The sequence below is a fragment of the Paramormyrops kingsleyae genome, chromosome 4 (assembly GCF_048594095.1).
Source record: "Paramormyrops kingsleyae isolate MSU_618 chromosome 4, PKINGS_0.4, whole genome shotgun sequence".
In the NCBI taxonomy this organism is placed as follows: domain Eukaryota; kingdom Metazoa; phylum Chordata; class Actinopteri; order Osteoglossiformes; family Mormyridae; genus Paramormyrops; species Paramormyrops kingsleyae.
This window is the reverse complement of record NC_132800.1, coordinates 33,122,319-33,145,965: the sequence shown is the minus strand read 5'-3', so window position 1 is coordinate 33,145,965 and position 23,647 is coordinate 33,122,319. Positions and strand designations below refer to the sequence as shown.

Genomic DNA, 23,647 nt, shown 5'->3' with positions numbered 1-23,647 from the left:
TTCGAGGAAAGTCAGTGACGGGTATGAGCAGGCGAAAGGTCCTGCCTTTGCTTTTGCATTAGACTGTAATTGCATTTCACACTCAAAGTACATCGTTTTTGACCACATCCTTCTTGTAAATTACTTGTTTTTTTAACTTTGTTTTCAAGTACCGTTTAGGGAAAAGTGATAAAACACTGATTCAGATGAACAATAAATTGGTTGGCAGTGGTGTAGCAAAAAGATTAAATAAAGCAGCTACGTCTTAATTGCAATTCTATTGGTTGCAACTGAAGAAAGTGCTTAAAATGACAGGGAATTTGTTCGTCTTCCAGTGAACAAGATGATAAGTATGGTAATGATAATACTCATCTGGAGAGAGATGTTATTGTACCACGAGGCTTTATTCTGCTATAAACAGTCATAACCCCCACTTAGTGCAAAGATCAGACAGGCTCATTCGTCATGCATGCTTTTCAAGCATCAAACGCACAAAAGCCATAAAGGAGACACTTGTTAGATCTCATAAGGTGGAGCTTTTATTGCTCCATGTAAAATTAAAGAGCTTCCCCTCCATCTGTCACAGTCACTGCTCGTTCACGGCTGCACCGGCGCATTTTGTGGCGCGTGATGGAAAACGCTTAAGCGGACGGACGATGTTCCAGCCTTATATTTACAGTTGGACTGCTTGCCACAGGAATTAATATGCATGTAATAAAGGTGGGGGGTGGGCAAAAAATGGTTAAGGGCAATTTATCGATTATATGAAAAGAGAACTTGTGTTACATTAAGCTGACAGTACTAACGGAATATTTATAAAAAGCTGCCATCCAGACAATATCCACACTGTCTTTCTTCACAAAGGTTCTTTATTTAATTTAGTTAATGGAGTATCTGCTTAGTGTATTCTGGCTGCTTGTGTGGTTATTTAAATGGGACATAGGTCCTATTTTTTTATATAAGTGTCTAAAATTAGTGCCTTTCAGGAGACACTGTTACACGGCTGGTGGAGCGATCACCGCCTTTCAGGAAACGTCGCGGAGAACAAACGTGTGAATGTGATGCTCTACTTCAGTAGCAGGGCTAGAGAGGAACTCAGGGCTGCATTAAAACAGACATATAAATGTATGCAAAACACATATTTGCCATTTTTATCATTTAAATCCATGTAGTCTTTTGAGTGATTTCCATTGTAAACTGTCAGTGAAGTGTAATTAATCAGTACGCATGATATTTTTTTAATTTTCGCAAAGAAAAGGCACGTCATTTGGAATTTAATGCTCACAAAAAGATTTCACAGATATGCAGCTTATCTTGGAAATTCACATTGCAGTTATAGTTTTTGATAGCAGAGCTGCTCGAACTTGGGCCTATTTTAAGCAGAAGTGTGAAAAATGCTAATATTAGTCTTTTAAAATAATTTAAATAATGCAAATGGATCATTCTGAATTTGAATTTCATTATGTTTTATCTTTTGGTATCATTGTGCCCAACTGAAAGGAATTTCAATTCAATTTCAATTCAGTATTTGGCTGCAAAGCCAGCGGTTTGTCAGGAGTGATTCGTTTTTGCCGTGCCTTCAGGCAAGCTGTCGTCATGCATGTTTAATTAACTGCGAATGAGCAGTAGAGTTTACAGCTCACAAGTGGAAAACAAATACACTGCAGTGATTTATCTTCAGACACGCAAATGACTAAAAATAAAAGAAGGAATTAGAGTATGTCTGTGAGGAGCATAGAAAAAAATAGCACTGTGGTTTTTAAGAGCACATTTGTGTCACATAAATTAAGAAAACTTTTATGCTGTAATCAAACACGTTTTAATGTTAATTTATGAAAATGAAGGACGGTACCTGACATGAGTAATGTAATATAAATTGTTGTGATGTAGGATGCCAATACTGTACATGTTTGCCAGGGCAGTTAGTGGGATACACAAGGGGGGGGGGGGGGGAGCAAATAGTCTGTCTGGGCCAATGGCTTTGCAGCCCTGGATTGTGCCAAACTCAATGCGCATTGTGTCACTATTCAATGGCCCCAGTGGGTAAGCGACTCACCGACAAGGGGGTACCGTGTCATCGGATTAAGAGAGAACACTCGTCAACAGACGCACAAAAAGAGGGTGCAAATCAAGCCCATTTCCTCATCATTTTAGAAACTCCGCAGCAGTAAATGAGTCACATTTAAAAGAATCCTTCAGAGACCTCAGATTTACTTCACTAAAGGCGAATGACTGCTATCCACTGAAAAACAGTCATTCCCTCTCCTTTATGCTCTGGAACTTAGGGGGGTGAGAAATGAACGGCGGGCATCATTATCTAAAGTAAGGAGCAGGAAATTCCTTCTCGGCTGCTTCCTGTTCCAATAAATAGGCCACCGGGCCTCTTTATCTGAGATACACCTCTGCGTTCCTCCTCTCCCTGCCATTTCTCTCCTTCTGCACCAAGGAGGAGGAGAGGAACGCAGGTGGAAGAGTTGATTTATCAGGAATTATTCAGTCGCTGTGCAACTTTGCCAGGAGGTAATGAAAAGGCAAAAACAGTCAAATAGTCAAAAATAAACTGTAGATTTCCACACAAATCTAAAGGAGATACCACTCATGTGACATTAGATTGGATAATAATATAATTGGTACACTCCAGACCTTACAGACTGAGTTGTTCTGTCCCTGCTGATGCAGGGGCACAAGCTCCCAGTTTTGGGTAAATAAACAGTATTTTCTATGAAGGACCTTCAACGTAAATGAACGAGGACAAAAAGGCGTGACGGTTATAAATGCTATTTGTCTCATTTATGTGAGTCCAGGGTACAGCCAGAAATACAGAGGACATCTCTCCCACTCTTCCTTGCTGATGTGTGTTTCAAACTCGGAAATATCTGCTTTTATCCCACTGCAAGTATATCTCCCACTGCAAGTAGGAGATATACGATGTGGGAGGAGTCTGATATGCAAATTATTGCCACGTACATGCACAATATTATAGGGTTTAAACTGTGGCCATTATAGCTGGAAATTTAATGTGAGCCTTGCAGGTGAATTAATTTGCTGATGTGTTTATCATCGTTAGGGACAACCTCGCATGGCCGGGGAGGGAGGGGTTCCTGGCAATAGGATCAGAGTAACAGGACGTCAGAATCATGCTAAGCTCAGCTTCAATGAATATTAGCCCAGTTAATTACGTCCAGCTAAAAATATGATGAACTCAATCACAATCAAAACTAAGGGTTCTCCAGATAAGCTCATAGGACTTAGGTTTGAATAATAGGAGAATCAGCCTCTGACGGTGTCACTCTATACGAGGCAGGGGGTGTCTCCTTGGGGTTTGTGAGGTGTCTTAAGCTAGATCTTCTCTGAATCCCGAGAGCCCTACGCTAACGTCCGCGCCGCCCACTTCCCTGGCAAAACACCGCACGCTCTAACTGGCTCTGTGAGACAAACAAGGCAGCGCGAAAACGACCGCAGCAGAATTTAAATGACCCGCAGCTTGAACACAGATCACAGCCCAGGAGATGACAGGAATGCCCACTCGGGAAACCACTGAGCCGCTGAGACAGAGGGATAGATTCGACGACATCGTCACGAACGAATGCTAATGCTAACGACATCAATGTTATTCAGGCACCCACAGGCTGTCGGTGATCAGTGGATGTCATTCTGATACCAACTTCAGATACATACCATTGGTCACATGCTGCACCCTGCCCCCCGCCCGACCCCCCTGCGTGACCCTGTCAGCGCTGACAGTGCCTGTATTTACACTTCACCTGACGCCCGTGCTCAGCGGTAGCCTATCTGCAGATTAGACCGCGAGCTCTGGCTTGGTGGCCTGCCAGCCCTTCGTTCCCCTCTTAAAGGGCACATCTCACAGTGGGAGACCACAGAGGATCCGCAGCCTTGAAAACACACTCATTAAATATTAAAACTTACGCAGAGCCGGTACACATGGCTACCCAAAGATTCTTGGCGCTTAGGGTGCCTTTGTGAAGAGTCTCTGCTCCAGAATGACACGTGTACCGTTAAAAAAAGGTGTCCGGTCATGCAGAGAAGCAAACATTTGACAAGACTTGCTCTGGCTGAGGAACTTATCCACACCACACAGGCAGAAGAATGGAACGGAGACTCTGTTTGGTTTGGGGGGAGGGGGTATCAGTCTTAAGGCTGGATCTAGGCATAGGCAGATCAGCATGCCGAGATTGGCATAAGAGAGCCAATGGGGACCCCCGCCCAATCAGCGAAATATATCCCAAGCCCCCCCAGTATATGAAATCTATTGCAAAGGACCCCACCCCTCTTTATATATATATATATATATTTTTTTTTTTTTTTACCACAGCCCAGCCTAGGCCCCCTGAACAGATGGGAACACAGCACAAGTCGGCCATCTTGGGTTTAGTTAGGAATGGAAGTGGCCAGGCAGCTGGTCTGCAGATGGGGCGAGAAGCCCGGCATGTCGTCTCGGGAGACGAGACAGAAATGTGTCGTAGTTCCTTTTCCTTAGGCGTAAGGCAACGGGCTTTTTACCTGAGTTCAACAGAGACGGCTAGTCTATAGAGCGAGAGGAGGTAGTACCTCTATGTTTAAGATTAGACTATGAAATAAGTAACTTGGGAAAGACTCATTAACGAAATTTTATTGTCATTGAAAAACACATTTTCACTCTTCTTTGGAAAAATTCACTACTGCGATGTTGTAAAATGTTTTGTGTTCTAACCTCCTCAATGCCACCAGCTGCCACAGGGCCCTATTTCCACTGGAAATGGTTTTGCTGGTTTCGTACCAGCTCATTGCCGATTTGGCATTATTATGCCTTGCGTTAGATGAGAGCCCCCTGTGTTTCAGCCATTCCGAAATACCTCTGCTCACGAAAATTGGGCTGCTGGAGAAATGCACAACACTGCCATGTTTCTGCCAATTGTTGTCAAAGCTCAGCTTCCTACTCGCCGTCGCCCAAAGGCGAAAGGAAGCCCTTATCCTCTGCCGAGCACTGCGGCTGATTCACCTCTCCACTGGGTCACTCGTCTCAGACACATTTTCAGACGCATTTTCAGACGCATTTGCATGGTAACCCGGGAGGAAGCGGCGCCACCCTGGCGTGGTAAATCACATGCCTTCGGGGAGGAATGCGGGACGGGGAGCACGGACACCGCCGTGCGGCGAAGAGGCAGGCTTCGTGCCGTGAAGTCGGCTGCAGTGGCGGAACATTTGTCGCGGTCGTGAACCCCGTAAGCAGCGTTTCACGAAAGTAAGCACAGACACTAGAGACATATGGAGAGCGAGGGCTGTGCGTGACAACAAATGTGTGATGGCTGCATTTCATGGTACTTAAATGGAAGATAAAGCTGTGAAAAAGTTGTTTAATGTCCAACCCCCAACTGCTTATCCTGAACTTATTCCAGGCAGCAGAGGACACAAGGCAGGGGACACCCTGGGTATAACGCCTGTCCTTAACGGGACACGAGGCAGCCGACACCCTGGGTATAACGCCTGTCCTTAACGGGACACGAGGCAGGGGACACCCTGGGTATAACGCCTGTCCTTAACGGGACACGAGGCAGCCGACACCCTGGGTATAACGCCTGTCCTTAACGGGACACGAGGCAGCCGACACCCTGGGTATAACGCCTGTCCTTAACGGGACACGAGGCAGCCGACACCCTGGGTATAACGCCTGTCCTTAACGGGACACGAGGCAGCCGACACCCTGGGTATAACGCCTGTCCTTAACGGGACACGAGGCAGCCGACACCCTGGGTATAACGCCTGTCCTTAACGGGACACGAGGCAGCCGACACCCTGGGTATAACGCCTGTCCTTAACGGGACACGAGGCAGCCGACACCCTGGGTATAACGCCTGTCCTTAACGGGACACGAGGCAGCCGACACCCTGGGTTTAACGCCTGTCCTTAACAGGACACGACGCAGGGGACACCCTGGGTATAACGCCTGTCCTTAACGGGACACGAGGCAGGGGACATCCTGGGTATAACGCCTGTCCTTAACGGGACACGAGGCAGCCGACACCCTGAGTATAACGCCTGTCCTTAACGGGACACGAGGCAGCCGACACCCTGGGTATGATGCCTATCCATCAGAGAGCACATAGAGGCACACAATTTTAGAGTCCAACACGACTGCATGAGTATGAGAGGAAACGAAAAGACCTAGTGCAAACTTGACAAAATGATGAGATATGAACCTGTGACACTACAGGTGCAAGGTGACATCACTGCCCAATGAGCCACCTTGTAGCAGTTCAGCTGGTCGGAATAATTATTCATTGCTTGGCATAATCTGTTGATTTATTGTGGTGTCATAGGACGCACTTGCAATAAGTCAGTTTGTGAAATTTCTTCCCTGCTAGATATTCCACAGTCAACGGTAAGTGGTCTTATTGCAAAGTGGAAGCATTTAGGAAAAACAGAAACTCAGCCATGGAGCAGCAGACCACGTAAAGTAACAGGACGGGGTCGCTGAGTGCTGAAGCATAATCTGTATAGAAGTCGGCAAGACTTTGTTGACTCGGTAACTGCAGAGTTACAAATTCCTCTGATATTAACCCCAACACATAAACTGTGCACTAGGAGCTTCATGGAATGGGCTTCCATAGCTAAGCAGCTGCATGCAAACCTCTTACCAGCAAGCACAATGCCAAGTGTTGGATGGAGTGGTGTGAAGCTCGCCGCCACTGGACTCTGGAGCAGTGGAAACGTGTTCTGTGGAGGGACGAATCACGCTTCTCTGTCTGGGAGTCTGATGGATGAGTCTGGGTTTGGCGGATGCCAGGAGAACATTACCTGCCTCACTGCACTCTGCCAACTGTACAGCTTGGTCGAACAGGGATAATGGTGTGGGGTTGTTTTTTAGGGGTTGGGCTTGGCCGCTTAGGTCCAGTGAAGGCAACACTTAACGCTACAGCATACCAAGACATTTTGAACAATTCTATGCTTCCAACTTTTTGGGAACAGGTCAGGGAAGGCCTCTTTCTGTTCCAGCCCCAATGCACAAAGCAAAGGTCCATTAAGACATTATTGGGTGAGTTTAGTGTGGAAGAACTTGACTGACCTGGACAGAGCCCTGACCTCAACCCCACTGAACACCTTTCGGATGAACTAGAACAGAGATTGCGAGCCAGGCCTTCACATCCAACATCGGTGCCTGACCTCACAAATGCTCTTCTGGAAGAAAAAAATCCCACAGTCGCACTCCAATAGCCTTCCCAGAAGAGCGGCAGCTGTTATAGCTGCAAAGGGGGACCAACTCCATATTGATGCCTATGGATTTATTATGGGATGTCATAGGCTTCTGTAGGTGCAACGGCCAGGTGTCCCAATACTTGTCAATATAGTGTAGTTCCGAATGGACTCAAGAAACTTGCACGCCAGTTAATTATTCTTCGTTAGTAATTTATCCTTATATGGGAGAATAATGACCCATGGCTGCTACGTACTTTTAGGAACACGCTCTCACCTTGGAATTTGCCTACTTTGCTTTCATGACAGCAGGGGAACGACAAAAAAAGCACTTCAATAACGTTAACGAAAATCCTGGGAAAAGGAGCGGCCGAAAACAGCCATTGCCCCGAGAATAGCGTGAGTGATGGGCCATGACGGAAAGGCCCTGGCGGTAAGGGAGGGCATGACCCGCGGCCGCGCTGTGCCGCATCGAGGGACAGATATGCCCAGTGTAATTACGCTCGGCGAGTACGGAGAACCGAGACGCGTACGGCACCCAGTGTCCGTGAAGGACCGCACTCCGTGTGCGAGAACCAAGAGCTTTGCTATGCTTGCATACCGCTGCACTCGACGGCACATTGTCAAAATTCCACTTCTGCACTTTATCAGTATTTATTGAACTATACTGTGGTCTGTTTCCATCTTTTTGCCCACTGCATATATTTATTAATTATTGCATTGTTTACTCGTTCTTAAATTTCACTGTTTTGTCTTGAACTCTCGCCTCTTATCGACCTGCAGTTTTCGTCCTGCACCATTTTTGTCATTTCTGCGTATTCATTTATTGGCCAAATTACATTTTTGCCGTTGTTTATTCGTATTCCTTTCGGTTGCGCTTTGCAGACTGGAATAATTGCACTGCCCCCCCTCCTTACTGTTAACCGTCCCCCAGTCTGTAGCTGGAATCCTTGCCCTAGCTAAGGCGGGAATGGCATCCGGCCCAAAACCTCCTCTACCACCATAAGGAGACCATCAGAGGTCAGTCGACTCGCAGAACGGAATCACGGAATTCAAAAGAAATGACTCCCTGTCCAATAATCCAAAAATCTGGCTCAGGAAGCACAGATCCGGCGACTGCCATTGAGTCCGGATTTATATAGACACAAATGCCCGAAAAAAACTGCCCCCCCCCCATCCACGCCCTCCATCCAGTAGGCCATGGGCGCTGGTCAGCGGAGCAGAAGCATTTAATGAATTCACCCAGCGGTACGGCAAGCAGGCATCTTGTTTTCAGGTTATTAGCTGACCCCATGCATACTAATTGTATACCCAGCAAATACCCCCCGCCTTTAAAATTCACTGCCTATTTCAATGCTATTGGAAGAAAAAAAACCTCACCAATAAAGAAGACTGAGGGCTAAAATAAAGTGCGAATTTTTTTAATTACTAAGCCAGACTCTATTTCAAAAAGCACCTAGATAGAATTTAATGATCAGTGTTGACACACTACAGCACACAGTGCACAACAACGTGTCCTCTGTATTTAACCCATATGTGTCATCGTGACATAGCAGGAGGCAGCTAACTCAGCACCCAGGGAGCAGTGACTTGCTCAGGGTGCCTCAGTGGTGCTTTGTAAGTCAGGGATTCGAACCTGCAAACTTCCAAGTACAAGTGTACTTCCCTAACCGTTAAGCCACCACTGCACTGATACAGTGCATGTTGCTTCAGCTTCACGCCCCCGCAGCTGCGTGTTCTCTCCGTGTTTCTGCGTGGACTGGCACTGGGTACATTTAGGAACCTCGAAATTGCCCCGTCTCCGACTGGGTGCGTGACTGCGTGCCCTACAATGACCCACCATCCAAGATGTCGCCCTACTCTGCGTCCTGTACTTCCTGGGATAGACTTCGGACTCTGTGATGTACAAACACTTATGAAAAATTAATGGATGCCACAGCCAACAATTTATGCGGGCTCTCACTTACAGTAAGAGCAACTATCAAATATTTTTAAATATATATAAAAAGTTATTGAATAAAATTCAATATTTGAAGACTTAAAATGTAAATACTTAAAATATGTTATATGTCATCATAAGTAGTGAAATCTGTATTTGCTCTTGGTTTATTTGCTCTTCGATCGGCTGTCTGATTGGTTTATTTGCTCTTTGATCGCCTGTCTGATTGGTTTATTTTCTCTCTGGTTGGCTCTCCCTGTACTGTGATCTTCTTAAACACCTAACGGAGAAAGAAACAAACAGCTAATGACTTCGTGTGTTCTACTTTCCACGGGCATGGAAATGTATTGGCAGTTTTTACCTTCAGAGAGGACGACGTTGACGCCACTGATCGCAGAACAGGAACAAGTCCTCAAACTGAGACCTTGCCTTAAACAGAACAGGATGCTCCCCGCTCCCGTGTCGATCGATGTCGCGTCATCAGCCAGCGCTGATGGGCTGTGAAAGGAGAGGTGTGAAAGGTGTACCTCTCTGACACGTGTGCAGATTCCCCCACATATATCAGTTTCAGGAACTCATTTATTTATTGGAAAAGATTGACACACCCTCAGCAACTTTCTCCTCCCATATGGGGCGACAGTCAGCTGAAATCAACACTAGGGACACCAGAGCAGGGGGGCGTAACACACACACGCACACACACACGCACACACACACATACACACATGTTTGTATTCTTATCTTTGTGATCATCTATTCATTTTTATGGGAAAAACCCTAATCCTGAAATTGACAACCGTAACCCCTACCCAACCAAACAAAATAAAAGAGTTTTCACATTTTTGATCGCAGTTATAGATTTTTAATAAAAATTAGTTTCTCTTCGTGGGGACGGAAAAAAATTGTCCCTACAACACCAAAATAACAGGTTTTTATCACAGTGCTGGAACATTTGCTAATAAATACAACCCCCCCCCCGCCTGCCGCACTCACATATTGAATAGCAGCTACAAATCACATGCCAGTACATGTTTGTCACTGACAGCATGGGAGGAAATTGGCGCTTCGGAAACATGGCACAAAGGCAGGGTAGAGGCGGGCTTTATCTCTCTCAGGATTACCAAACCGGAACTCATGATCTTGAAAGGGTAAACAAATCAGGGCAAGCAATTCACTGCTAGTGAAAAACAAGCTTTGTGTGCCAAACTCCTACGACCCCGGAGAGCCGATGTCGGCCGCTTGATGGATAGACGAGGAAAAGTGCAGCTCGCGTATCAGTCAAAGTTTAGAGTAAAACTGCTTTGGCTGTTTTATTCATTCTCCTGCACATGCTATCGTTTTCTCCCTCTCTGTGTAAACTGAATACTCTTCATTAAAAAAAGTTCTGCGGATGCTGTTTTATTTATCCATAAAATGTGGCTGAAATCAATGAGGGGAGTCTCGTATTGAAAAAGAGAATTTATCGACTTCGCTGCTTTGTGTCTTTGAAGCCCCGCACAAAAAAGCACTTTCTCCGCAAGGGTACCGCGTCCCGGGGGCAAACCACTCTGGAGCGAGGTGCGTGAGAGAAGAATCAGACCTTCTACTGAAATCAAAGGAAGGTCCAAAGGCTAGAGGGACATTAAACAGGCCATAATTACCCTTTTGGGAGCTCAAATATCAAAAACATGGAACAATAACAGGACCAAATTTTCTAGCCAGAAAGTCAGGGGAAATTCCTAGCATATTAGTGGCCTAATATGTGCAAATAAATTGTCTGTTGAAAGCAGTAGTTAGTGTTACAAAGCCACAAAGAGCTCCACAGCTTAAAAAACAACATATCACATTATCAGATACCTAATTTGTTAATTCTGTAAACCTTTGTGAGCTACTGAAGGAACTACTAAGGAACAACTGAAAGAACAAGTCATGAATAACACATGTGAAATACTGATCTCATTGTTTATTCATGATTAATGAACCATGAGACACCTTTTATCCCAAGCAGTTACTATATTTGTTACTACACTACATGTACAAAAGGGTAGGAACACCTGGCCATTGCACCTACAGAAGCCTATGACATCCCATTCTAAATCCATAGGCATCAATGCGGAGTTGGTCCCCCTCTTTGCAGCTACTGTATAACAGCTGCTACTCTTCTGGGAAGACTTTCCACTGGATTGAGGAGTGTGTCTGTGGGAATTTTTGACCAATCATCCAGCAGAGCATGTGTGAGGTCAGGCACTGATATTGCACGTGAAGGCCTGGCTCTCAGTCTCCTGTGTGTCTCACTCCTGTTCTTAAAAAAAGGAGCTTGTGTTGAGAATCGCTCCTGTTTTTAAACTAAGTAAATTTCGCTGTGTCAGAAGTACAGTCTGGGCACCAGTTTTAAAGGAAACCCACTTCTCTCCTTTGAGTGACTGGTATGCAGCTGTTTCGACTGCATGCTATGTACTGAAAATGACTGAACACACACACACACACACACACACACACACAACCCACAAGATTTTTTCTACGATTTCAGATGCACTGCAGTAAAATAAAAATATATAAATAAGTAAAAAGTTAAAATATTTCCCCCCAGCGTGAATTAGGCGCGGGTAAACTCTAAAGGTATCCATGATAAGTATTGATTGCCAGCGCTCTCTGTAATGGGCTTTCATGCAGAACAGCCACACCTTCAGGTACTGACCTTTTCATCCATAGATGTGAAAGGCCAGGCACTTGTTTGTCTGTATTTATAGTGGATTTCATAGCACTCCAGTACGTGGACTTCAAAAAATTTGAACTCAGGAAAGGCTGACCTTTACCATCTCACCAATTCCATCCTGAAACTGATATTTGCAATACATATCTATCCATCCAACGTACTTAACCAGAATAGGATTGCCGTAAAATCTTATGTAAAGTGCTTTTAAATTTAAAAAGTATCACCACAATTTCATAAAAGGGACTATGAATTTTTATGATACAGTATGAGGAATCACTCATACCGGTTATATAATGTCACGGGGGTACTGCGGTTGTATCATTCTGGCCTCCCCACTGTCTTCAGTCCTTATTGCAATCACCAGCCTTCAGCACTACCAGTAAACCAGAATCCCAGTCCATCCATCCACCCCAGCATCCCCAATCACATGTCCAGAATAGGGTTGCAAGGGACCAGGAGTGCAGAAATTCAATGCTTTTTTTTTTGTCATCAGGTTCAATCATCAAGACTGATTCCAACAGCTCAAGAGCAGAGAATCGTGCAGGAATATTTTAATATTGTCATAAAAAGTATTTACTGTGGAAATATTTTGTTTTGCCTTTCAGTCAAGTAAGCAATCGGTAAGCAAAGAGTTGGGCAGAAAGTGAGTGCAATCGGGGAGGGGGGGGAGCTGTTTGAGGATTATGGGTAAATGTTGTGAGAGGGAAGCACAGTGATGCGTATTTGGAGGAATAAGGTCCAAATGTAATTTGTACTGCAATGGAAACAAACCAGCCATCATCTTTCAGCAGAAGGAGGGAATAGAATGACGTTTCAGTCTAAGTAAATTACCGAGGCCACCCCAGCGAGTCCCCTTTAGTGTCCTTTCCGGAAAACATGCGGGAGTTTTGCCTGAGCAGTGCTGAAAGTTCGAATTAATAACAGAAAAGATATACAGGGCAAGACATCATTCACCAGCATTACCAGTCCTGACCTGCGTAATAGAAAACCTGGACACTTGAATCTATTCAGAGTCTTTAAACGCATGATACAAAAACGACAGCAAAAAGAGACAAACTGACTCTGGACGGAGTCCCCAGCCTAAATAATTAATTATGCTTCATGTGAACGAGAGTGGAGTGGAGAACATAAGGCTTTGGGAGGTGCTTCTCCTGCATGTGCGAACCTGGAAGTGCAGGCAGAATCAGGTGACATTGGATGGTCACATTTATATGCGGGGGAGGGGGGGGGGTTCTCATTTCAGGAGTCACATGGCTGTGACAAGGATAAGCGGAACACAGAACTCGAAAAGAAAATTATCAGGGAGGGGAAAAAATGAAAAGCAGATAGACTCCAACGGCCTCTGGGAACTGGGTTTAGGACCAGACAGAAAGAATGAGCTAGTTTATGGATTTCCTGTGAATGAGGGACACATGCAATGCGTCCATGGGAATACCATCATGGCGATGACTGTCCACCCCGATAGGACTGCATCCTCATTTCTACTGATCGCACTGCTAACAGCAACGATGAATTTCTGCAAGATCCCCGACAGTTTTAAAAACAGCCCTCCCATAGTTTCATTCTTACAAAAAAAGCAAATAATATATCTATAGAAATATTCCACAGTGGGGGTCTATGTTACGTTTTTCCATGTTCTCATTTAACAAATTTCTTTTCTAACCAGTCCAGGAAATGCAATGTAGAGCGCAAATGCAGTGCATATAAGAAGCACAGTGTCAGGTTACACTGCAAGGTCATCTCACTGCAGCAGCACTGGAGAGACAAAGAGTCAAAATCACTCCTCCTGAGGCAAAGTCTTGAAAAGAGGCTTTGAAATTAGTCATGAAACTAAGGACTAAGGAGACAGGCAGGTAAGTGGATAGAAAAATAATAAGGTATCTATCACAAAGGCACTTCCTCATTACACCCAAGATTGCCGTCATTATCTGAACAGGCGGTGAGAAATTTGGGATGTATTTAAAACTTTTTTTTTTGACAGATCAATCCAGTATAAGACTAATGAACATGAAACTAGACAACCCTAGAAATTACATATTTTCACAAGAGCTTTGACACTATGCATTTTATTTCATAGCAATCAGAAATCTGATGAAATACTAAGCATGACAAAGTAAATATTGATGTGTCCCGGCTCCCAAAATTACTAGTTAAATAGTAAATAAAATAAATAAAACATGCCAATGCAGAAACTTCACCTTGTTAAGAGAAGCTGGTACGAGTGTCCTTTTTATCTGGACAACAGAGTGTGTTAATTACATTGCAGATGAATTAATTAATTCTCTGATTAATCCTGGAACCTGGCATTGACTGGATTAATCTGAAAAGAATAATTTCACACTTAATTCCATGAATGTTGAGTGATTACTTGGCTCCCATTCTGAAATATGTTTGGAGCTTTTCCCCATGCACCATAAGCAAAAAAAGAAAATATCAAAAATATGAATGAAATATGAAAAATATATTTAATTATAATTATTTCTCAGACCTGCATGTGCACTCATAGGAATGTGGGCATGTGCAATTTTACACATGAATGCATGTATGTAGAAGTATGTATGATGGATGGATGGATGGATGGATGTTCATACAACACCGAAAGTAAACATCATATCTTAATGTAAATACAGTGATAAAATTTAAGCATCATTAATAACCATTTTACCCAATCCAGTAAAGATTCAATTTTGTATATACGTTTTCCATAATGAAACAGAAATTTGCATAACAATTTTGAATGAATAATGTCCAATATTGTTTTTTTTTAATTCATAAACAGTTCAAAAGATTTTTTCCCAAATTTTCAGTTAAAAATGTTAATTAAAGGAATTTATAAATTTGTCATGCGTGACAACCAATGAAACATTACGAGCCACGGGTGGCATTCCCCCTAAACGATTAAAATGTTCTGCATAGTAGGTATCTTTGGCCACAACACTGGGCATAGCAAACAAACATGTGCTAATTCTGCACACAATAAATCCTTTATTTATAAGCTTATTTTGGCAGTTCCTCAGGCTGAAAATGTTTTCCATCAGTGAGACTTCAGAATGTGCCCCCCCCCCCCCCCAGTATAAAGTAATGAATTGGCTTAGTTTCAGGTATAGCAGTTCAAACAGCTCCTGGCACTCAAAACATTGGTACTCAGTCGTAATATCAATAGACAATAATTTGTGCCATAACAAGACCTACTCAAGATCAAAGTCCTTTCTAAATAAATCATGCTAAAAGAGCCAAGAGAAATATAGACCCTGTCTTAAAAATACATGAACCTCTTTAGTAAAATGCCTTTTTCCCTCTATTAATATGTATTTATTATAAAAGAGAAAACTTCTCTGGATGGCCTAACCTTACTTCTCTGGATGGCCTAACCTTACATAACCATGGTGTGAATTACTTTTTCTTTTGGCAGGGTAAAGCTTAGCCAATTAAACAATTTCAACATGGTGGGTACCAGAATTTTAGCTATATGAATTATCACAAAACTCACCATTCTGGATTTGAACTGATAGTCATGTAAAGTTTAAGGTGAGTTAACAGAATGGTTGGTTCAATTTGGTGTTTGTCAGTTATGCCATCTTTCAACTGATTGATGGATGCATGGATGGATGGATGGATGGATTGATTGATTGATTGAATGAATGAATGAATGAATGACAACAAAAACCCAGCGACTGGGCAGAAAAGTGGTGATAATCATCAGTTATCAATCTAATTGATAATTACAGAGATTGAGTAATTCCACCAATAAGCTTTTCATTACTCATTACTCTTTACTACCGTTATGTGACTGTATTATAGCAGTGAATCTGTCTGTTATGACATAAAGGAATATGATGGATGGTTTATGTATGTATTGTCCATTAGTCATCAGTTGTAGCTGTGTATTTAAATTTAATCACAGTGGATTATGAGAAATGATAATATGGAGCAGCAGGTAAAGTAACGAGAGAAAGATGTCAGCTAAATTCATTTTAAAACTTCAAAATAATTTACTAGATCTGATTTCTACTAAGCTTTGATTTTTCTAAATAAGCAAATGCTTCGTATACATTAACCACATATTAAGGTTTCGATATATAAACAAGTTGCCCAAAAAGCGCTAATTTGCGACCATTTATAATAAAACGAGAAGCAAACTTCAACTGCCTCAAAAAGAAATTCCTAAGAGCCTATACAATGGCACATTTTATGAATATCTAAAAAAAGCTTGCGGTAATGAGTTGATCTGAGAGACGCCCTCCTGTCGTCAGTTTGACAGTAAGAAATGCCTGATGGGCTATCTGCAGAGCATCCCAAATGGTCCGCAAAAACGGCTTATTTTATACTCTTCCCAGTTAAACTATTAAAAGAACGCGCCCTACTGACCGAATAACTTAGTCATACTTGTCATTTTTATGGCAAATCATTAATGGGTAGTAAAAGACCGGTTTGTAAACTTTATTGGTATACGCATTCCTTCATCTCATAATCCGTCTGGTGGAGAAGCTTCACTCCAGATTATCGCGATTTACAGTAGAAATTGCTGTTTTTACATGACCGAGAGATCTACAGTATCATTCATATAGCCTACACTCAATATCTCCTATATTTCAAATGCGCCAATAATCAGCAAATCCTGTGTATTTATATTTAATGCGTCCGATGTGATTTTCTACTAGTCTTTTTTTTTATAGGACGTTAAATTTGCGGTACAATGGACAGCTCCCCGTTCACAGGACTAGGACACAGGATCTGTCAAACAAAAGTAGGTCCAGATGCGCCTCAGCTTTCTCATGCGCTTTCCATCGCATTGAAATAGAACTTAAACAGCATATTCGCAATTTTGCTAAGTTATTAATACATTATTCATATTGCATTTTTAATAAATAACTCCAGACGCACAGAAGCGATTACAATACACATTGCAATGATTTTGAATAGCAAAACGGGAAATCGGCATATAGGAGGTATCTGGAAGTGAACTTACGTGTGGTGTTGTATTTCACTCCGTTAATGTACTCCGGGCACGGTCTTTCCACCATCCGGCCGCTGGTACTGCGCGGCCAGCATGTCCCGATCTCGTCAGTAGTGGCATTGCAATACAAACCTTGAAACACATGGCAACGTTTAATTGAAATATGTACAAAAGTGATATATTAAGCAGAAGAGGCGATGAAAAACAAGACAGGCGTGAAATAGGTTTAAAGACCCGTACCGTCTATATTCATTAAAGGAAAAGATGCATTTTCGTAGAAAGTGTCCTGAAAAACATCTATGAGGCTACAGTTGGGGTCCCCGAACTCCCCGATGAAGATCTGGAAAATAGCAGAATCCATCGTTTCGGTCGTGAAGTTGTTGGTGGCGCGGCGGACACCTCGTACGATGCCGGAGTTTGAGTCAAATGAGCATAATCCCTTCCCTTCCCTCTCCACATCTCTGTCTACAGATGCACTCAAGCCCAATACAAATCCACCCCCCCCCCCCCCCGGCCCCCAAAAGAAATATATATATATATATATATATATATATATATATATATATATATATATTATGCACCAGCCATCCGTAAATTCCACTTTCCCACTATACCCACTAATAGGATCATCACGAAGTAGCATATTTTGGTGATGGCAAGAAGTTTCCTAGATAATCTGAATGCTTCGATTTACATTTTTTTTTTACCCGAAATAAAGGGGGTGAGCGGTCGGAGTGAATCTGTTCCCCGACCGGCCACCACCAGAACCAGATCTTAAAAAGGGATTTTAATCCGAGAAACCAGTTTAAAGCGAAGCGAGTGTGCAGACTTATTTATAGGCACTTCGGTTGCTCACACCATCGATTCATATATTTTTATGTTTTATACATTGTGTGCGAGCACCTTCAAATTACAGAAAAAAACACGATTTAATCACCAGTTAAATGAAAGTGTCATATTAAGGTGTAGGTTTAACACCTTGATGCATGCTTAAATTGGGGCTTTGGACAATATTTACTTCCAGCGCTAATCCTAGCCTTATCTTCCCCGAAGACACGGCGCTGGTTAGTCATCGTCTGTTTTTCTTTTTCTTTTTTTTTTTTAATCCTTGAGAGCAGCAGCAGTGAATTAAGTGTCTGCCGCAGTGTGTTATGTTTAAATTGCAGGTACATGACAGACGACGATGTTTCATGACGCAAACTGTCAGCAGTTTTGCTGTGGAATTAATTTAAACGCAGAGCCATCTGACAAAGAAAAAAACATATAGGCTGTAGAAAAGTAGCATACAAAACACATGTTAAACAAGTAAATCATTAAATTAAGGTGAAGAGGGCGGTCCCACGTGGCAGATTTACCAGGAGCATTTCAAACATTATTCTGCTAAAACTGACAACAAGATTATAATCTTGACAAAACACAACAAATTGTTGCCCTAAGGCTGCTTCTTCCCCAAAGGCACTGCTAGTAAAACAGCTTGAATCTGAAATATGCAATTATTCACATTCCAAGTGGAGTTCCGAAAGCATTCAGAATTCCGATTAGGAAAATCGACGCCCATCCAGTAATAATGGCTCTGAATTTTTAAGGGTCAAACAAAGCCCTCAGATTATATTGCTGTTTAGGAAAGTGTACCAGGCCTGTCCCAAACCTCTGTGTGTTACGCAGTTGGGAAGCCAATTAGGTGTCCACTGAGTTGGGAAAAGGGGGGGTGTACTGGCATGAAGTAGACAGGCCTCAAATATGGCGGCCTCCTGTGGGAGGGGCAGTCGATGCATTGGATGTGCGCCCCCTTGTGGTGATGTTGATTCTTTAGACCTGAGTCGGTGTATATCTGCCCCCACACACCTCCCCCCTCCCCCCCAACCCCCATAATATGAAGGCAGGAGGGGGATAGTATATTCCGGAAGGTCTCCAGCTGATAGCAGACATGTAAAGCAGTGAAAGGAAGAGGAATTCTGCTGTCAAAACTGCCTAATGGAACATGATCCAATATGTGTTTTCTGTACAGCCCTGCAAAGCTAGCTGACTCTGGTAAAATATAAGCCAATGGCTTTTCTGACAGACAGAGTCAGTGCGCAACTTGTCTTCTAGTTACCATGTCTAGCTAAGTAGCATTCTCTTACATTCAGCGTCTTACCTTCTCACCAAGTCAACAGGCAGTGAACACCTGTTAGATGCTAATTCTTATAATATGTCTATACTACTTATGTCCTACCTTTGGAATAATGTTTTGATTTACGTAATTGCGGTCAGTGATTACTCCACTCACACATTGAGGTACTAATAGGAATGAGGTGTCTTGATTCCTCTTTAAATCGGGGTAATAACCTGGGTAAATGTTAATTTATTCTGATGTATTTTTGCTCCCGGTAACTGATGCTGTTAAAGAGACTCCTGCAGGCCGTATTTTATGGGATGGTCTGATGAGAATGATGATTAAAATGGCATCGATCATGGTGCAGCAGATCATTTATACTGGGTAATGTTTTTATTTAAAAGTGAAGACAACCATTCAGTCTAAGAAGCTAGGCCTAATTTATGGAGGGTTGATAATCACGGACAGGGGCGTTGCTAGGCCTATTTTAGGGGGGGGATTGGCCCCCCAAATAAATGTGTGTTTATTGGCTTAAGTCATAAATAGTTTGCTAAGTAGTTTTGCTATTATCTAATATTTCAAGTTAAATATTATAGTTTTCCTAGGATTGCTAAGTAGTTTTGCTATTATCTAATATTTCAAGTTAAATATTATAGTTTTCCTAGGATTGATCTAGACTACCAGAAAACAGAAGTCACATACAGTTGTATTACTAAGAAGAAAATTCCAAATTTACTAACAGTTCACAAAATGAAGAGAAATATAAAATGAAGGTAATACCACGAATAAGTATTCCGATACCGTCGTCCTCAAATGCACCACACAGCAACAAAACCACCTAACGCCAGCTTTTGTATGTTTTCATAATTATACACTTCAAACCATCCTTTCAGAAACGCGACCAGCCTACATATGTGAGACAAACAACTTGATGACAATTAACAGATGGTTTAATTACCACCATGCTGGTTTTCTGTTTATTATTTGCAAGGCTCATATTGAGAGGTATTGGCAGAGTAATTTGGCAGCAAAATGATGGGATAAAACTGGCGTGGATTAAATGGTCAGAGTTCACCTTAGCAATAAATCAAGGTTTCCATGTTGTGTTTCGCAGTTAACAAAGACAAAATGTCAGTGTCTTATATACATTAATATATGAGTTTTTACCTGCATGTCCTAATAAAGTCATTGTAGATCCCCTACTTATAAATATATAAAATTGCATCATAAGATGTAGGCTAAGGTCGACACATTTCCACCGCCCTGTTTTGTGCTGTCGTGTTTGTGTGGGCATATAGCACGAGACCGTGACAGGAAGGGCGCTTGTGATCTGTGATACTTGGTGTTATTCCTGTAAGGGTGACGAGACCCCACAGCCTCTCTGGTGCCATCAGAACCAATGCACTGCAGCCTCCCAAAAAACCAAAGACGTGGCATCTCCGCAAAGGAGCCCTCTAGTGGCGGGGCAGCCAGCCACACTTGGTAGCTGAAAGTATAACTATATAATCATAATGCTCATTTAAACTGTATCTACTGCTTGAAATTCAGAATTCATGCTCAGATGCCTCTCTTTGCACAAAATAATTAACTTTCAAAGTTAACCAGTGTGATACTGATTCTCCAAAAAAAAACCAAAAAAAAAACCAAAAGGCTGTGCAGACTTTGAAATGGTTTGTTTCCCCACTTTTTGAGATTCAAATTACCCCAGAGGCATTAATCATCACCGAAAGTGCATTTGTCCTGAACCAAAGAGTTTTCTTGTCGCGCAGTTGATGTCACAGTGGCAGTCGAAAGGTACTTAGTGGGATACGGTAGGTAGGTGCAGCATGATGGCCTCCAAAGGACCAATGTATGATAGCCATCGAGGAGAATCAGTCATCACCTCCCGAGACCATACGGAAGGAACAGGTGCCTGCGACATATCCATTACTCTGTCGTTACTTGGTGCCGTACTGGGGGAATGTGGGGGACGGCTCGCGGAGTGACTCAGCGAGTCTCGTGACTGCGGTGCAGTCAGTGTGCACATCATCCAGACCCTGTTTTCCAGTGGGAATGCTATGGCTTTATATTAGTACTTTTGGATTTGCTTAAAATTTCACTGGACTGTACCATCTCGGGGCCACAGGGGTGTATTCTACAAATGAGGCACATTTTGATATAATATGATATGATATGAGAAAATTTGGCATGTTGTACTGTAGTCTGCATCGCGGCCTGAAAAGCGTCAGAGCTTAGCGACTTTCCGTAGGCACGGGAATCGAAATATACTCCTCGGCTGCTGAGAACATGTGGGATAATTCTGTATATATATTTTTTTTGCTGCCTTCTCAGAGAAACCAAACAAGGACCGAGATAAGGATATGACACGCTCACCTGTGATATTGTAGAGGGCAGACAGGGCCTCGCAGTATTTTTCTAGAAGGTCAAGTAGGGATAGCTCACACTGGATTCTGGGCTGAAGAGGTAATGTGAGAAAATGCCTTATGTTCATTCATAAAAAAAAAAAGCAAACGAGAAATACACAAAGATACAGATAGATTTGCACTTACAGCTACAAACAATTCATTGCAAAAAGTAATGATGATTTAAGTGCATTTCAGGCAGCAGCCTAGCCACCCAACAAGTCAGGGACGCAGTGGTTAGGACCCCCCCAAGGGTCTGTATTTTGCAGCATGAACATCGCCCCGAGGACCATTCACAGCCAATAGGAGCACACGGTTTAAGCTTCCCGATGGGTGATTGGCCCGTGACAAATGAGTGAAGGGTCAGGTTTGCGGGTTGCAGTTCCTTTCCCAGGACACATGCTTTTTTTTCCCATCATTCCTATGGGATATCAAAGATCACTGGAGTCAGAAGCCCTAAAATGTATTTTTAGCTCAGCATCGGTTGCATCATCAGATATTGTAAAGTATTTGCAAGTCAGTATGCTAACTGCAAATCTGTTAGTGACCATTAGATTACATTAACAGCAGATATTTCTACTCTTGTGTGCATTTAAAAAAAAAACAAAAACATGAATATATCTTGCATTGCATCTTTTGCATCTTAAATAATCAGGGTAGTTAAATGTGTTTGGTAAAAAAGAAGAAAAGAAAAATGTATAAATCATATATACGTATATCTATATATAGATTTATAAATATGTTGCCAGAATTAAGGGTTGGAAGATGGATAGATGGATATGTCATAACAAGCTGTTATTCTATGTTTAGAGTTGATATGCTTTTCATTAAAGTAGGATGGTGATAATGAAAACTGGATTTAGGACGAGTGATACCAGAGTGGGCTGAAGAGGGTGAGGGACCCGTTTGCTCATCAGGTACCACTGCGCGCTTCCCGCGTAAATAAGCCAGCTGATGCTGAACCAAGCTGCCGGGGAGCCTTCGGGTGAATGAATTAAACATTCGTTTCCACATTCAATGGATTGTTTCCAAGGAAAATGCTTTCATGTGATGTGCAAAGTCATTCCAGCTATCAGCAAAGTTAACAAGATTAACTGATTATTTTGTATTGTCATTTCTAGTGAAGTCAATTCACTGCAAATTTGCAAAGCTTTGTCGTTTAACACTTGTTAACGATTCTGCTTGCAAAATTGCTGTAACTTCACGTCTCTAACCAGCACGATTTATTCTGTCAATAACAGACCTGTTTAATACTGTTTTACTGGGTGAATCATTAATCCAGTTGTCCTATGACACTTGGCTCAAAAATATTGTCTCAGGATGATTGTGATAAAGACAAAGATAGATTTGAATGTGCGTAATGACGTATACTCACACACGAAATAAGAAGACACAACAAAACTTGCTTTATGTTCATATTGATGACAAAAATCTTCTTATCTTCATCTTCCCCATAATCCTTTGTAAAAATATAGATAAATTCAGTTCAAAGTCCAGTTTTCATTTATAATGAGATGGGAAATAAAGACGAATTCCACTGGTTACTCCTCTCGAAGTTCTTAGAGTTTGTTTGATTTGGAAATATCACAAACTCAGATCAGATGTTTCTTCATTTTCGCTTAATTATGTGGCAAAGCAAGAGACAAAAACAGTCATTAAAATGTTCATGGATTACGTATGAAGTCCTCCGGCTGATTAAACAGGCAAATGGAGATGCAGAAATAGAGTTTATATAGAGCTGAACTTTGTCTTTCGATGTTTGTTTAAAAACAGGAAATGCACACCTGTGTTACCCTCGACACCAGAATGAAGATGTTTTCTCGCAGACATGCACCCTTCTGTAGGTCCACAGAGACAATGGGCCCATCACAGGCAGATCCTGAACTGAAGTGCCAAACCTCCCAAAAAATTAGATATATCTCCTACTTTCTCTACAAGAACGGTCAGCAGAGATCCAGTTCCAGGACAAATGACCAGCTGGGTTTGGTGATGCTGCCCTCACAGCTCTCACTATGAGGCCTTGGCTTCAGGGTGCTCCTTGCCTTCTGTTAGCGTGTGTGGAGCGACTGAGCATGATATAGAGGCACCGGGTTCTGTGAGACGAGGAGGTTCGCCAGCCTTGTAATATGATCCGTGGGCTGAGAGCTGTGTCGGTTCCCCGGGCCAGAAAGCAAAGGCACGCGGCTCTGAGGAGAGGTCATCCACTTCAGCCAATGTCGGGCCAGATCCTCTAACGCCGGCCAATGTTGGACTGGTGCCTCTCAGACCAGCCAATGTCAGACCAGGTCCTCTCAAATCCAGCCAATGTCAGGTCAGGTCCTCTCACACCTGCCGCTGTCGGGCCAGGTCCTCTCACACCGGCCAATAAGGGAGGTTGTGCCGTCCTGCC

At 42.7% G+C, this 23,647-nt stretch overlaps 1 protein-coding gene across 4 annotated transcripts in view; it reads right to left on the bottom strand.

The window, feature by feature from the left end:
* Positions 1 to 23,312, bottom strand: part of LOC111845860 (corticotropin-releasing factor receptor 2) — a 43,420-nt gene extending 20,108 nt beyond the window's left edge. Inside the window, exons 1-4 of one of the 4 annotated variants that reach the window (XM_023815549.2) lie at positions 23,043 to 23,312; positions 22,634 to 22,717; positions 21,230 to 21,311; positions 16,774 to 16,893 (exon numbers count right to left, since the gene is read on the bottom strand). In XM_023815549.2, the coding sequence (XP_023671317.1) occupies positions 16,774 to 16,893; positions 21,230 to 21,311; positions 22,634 to 22,675 (244 nt within the window). In that variant the 5' untranslated portion in view covers positions 22,676 to 22,717; positions 23,043 to 23,312. Of the gene's footprint in view, positions 1 to 9,470; positions 9,608 to 16,773; positions 16,895 to 17,001; positions 17,195 to 21,229; positions 21,312 to 22,633 lie in introns of those variants that run through there. The other 3 variants (XM_023815552.2, XM_023815550.2, XM_072711180.1) reach the window with 3 other exon arrangements.
* Between the last annotated feature and the right edge of the window lie 335 nt (positions 23,313 to 23,647).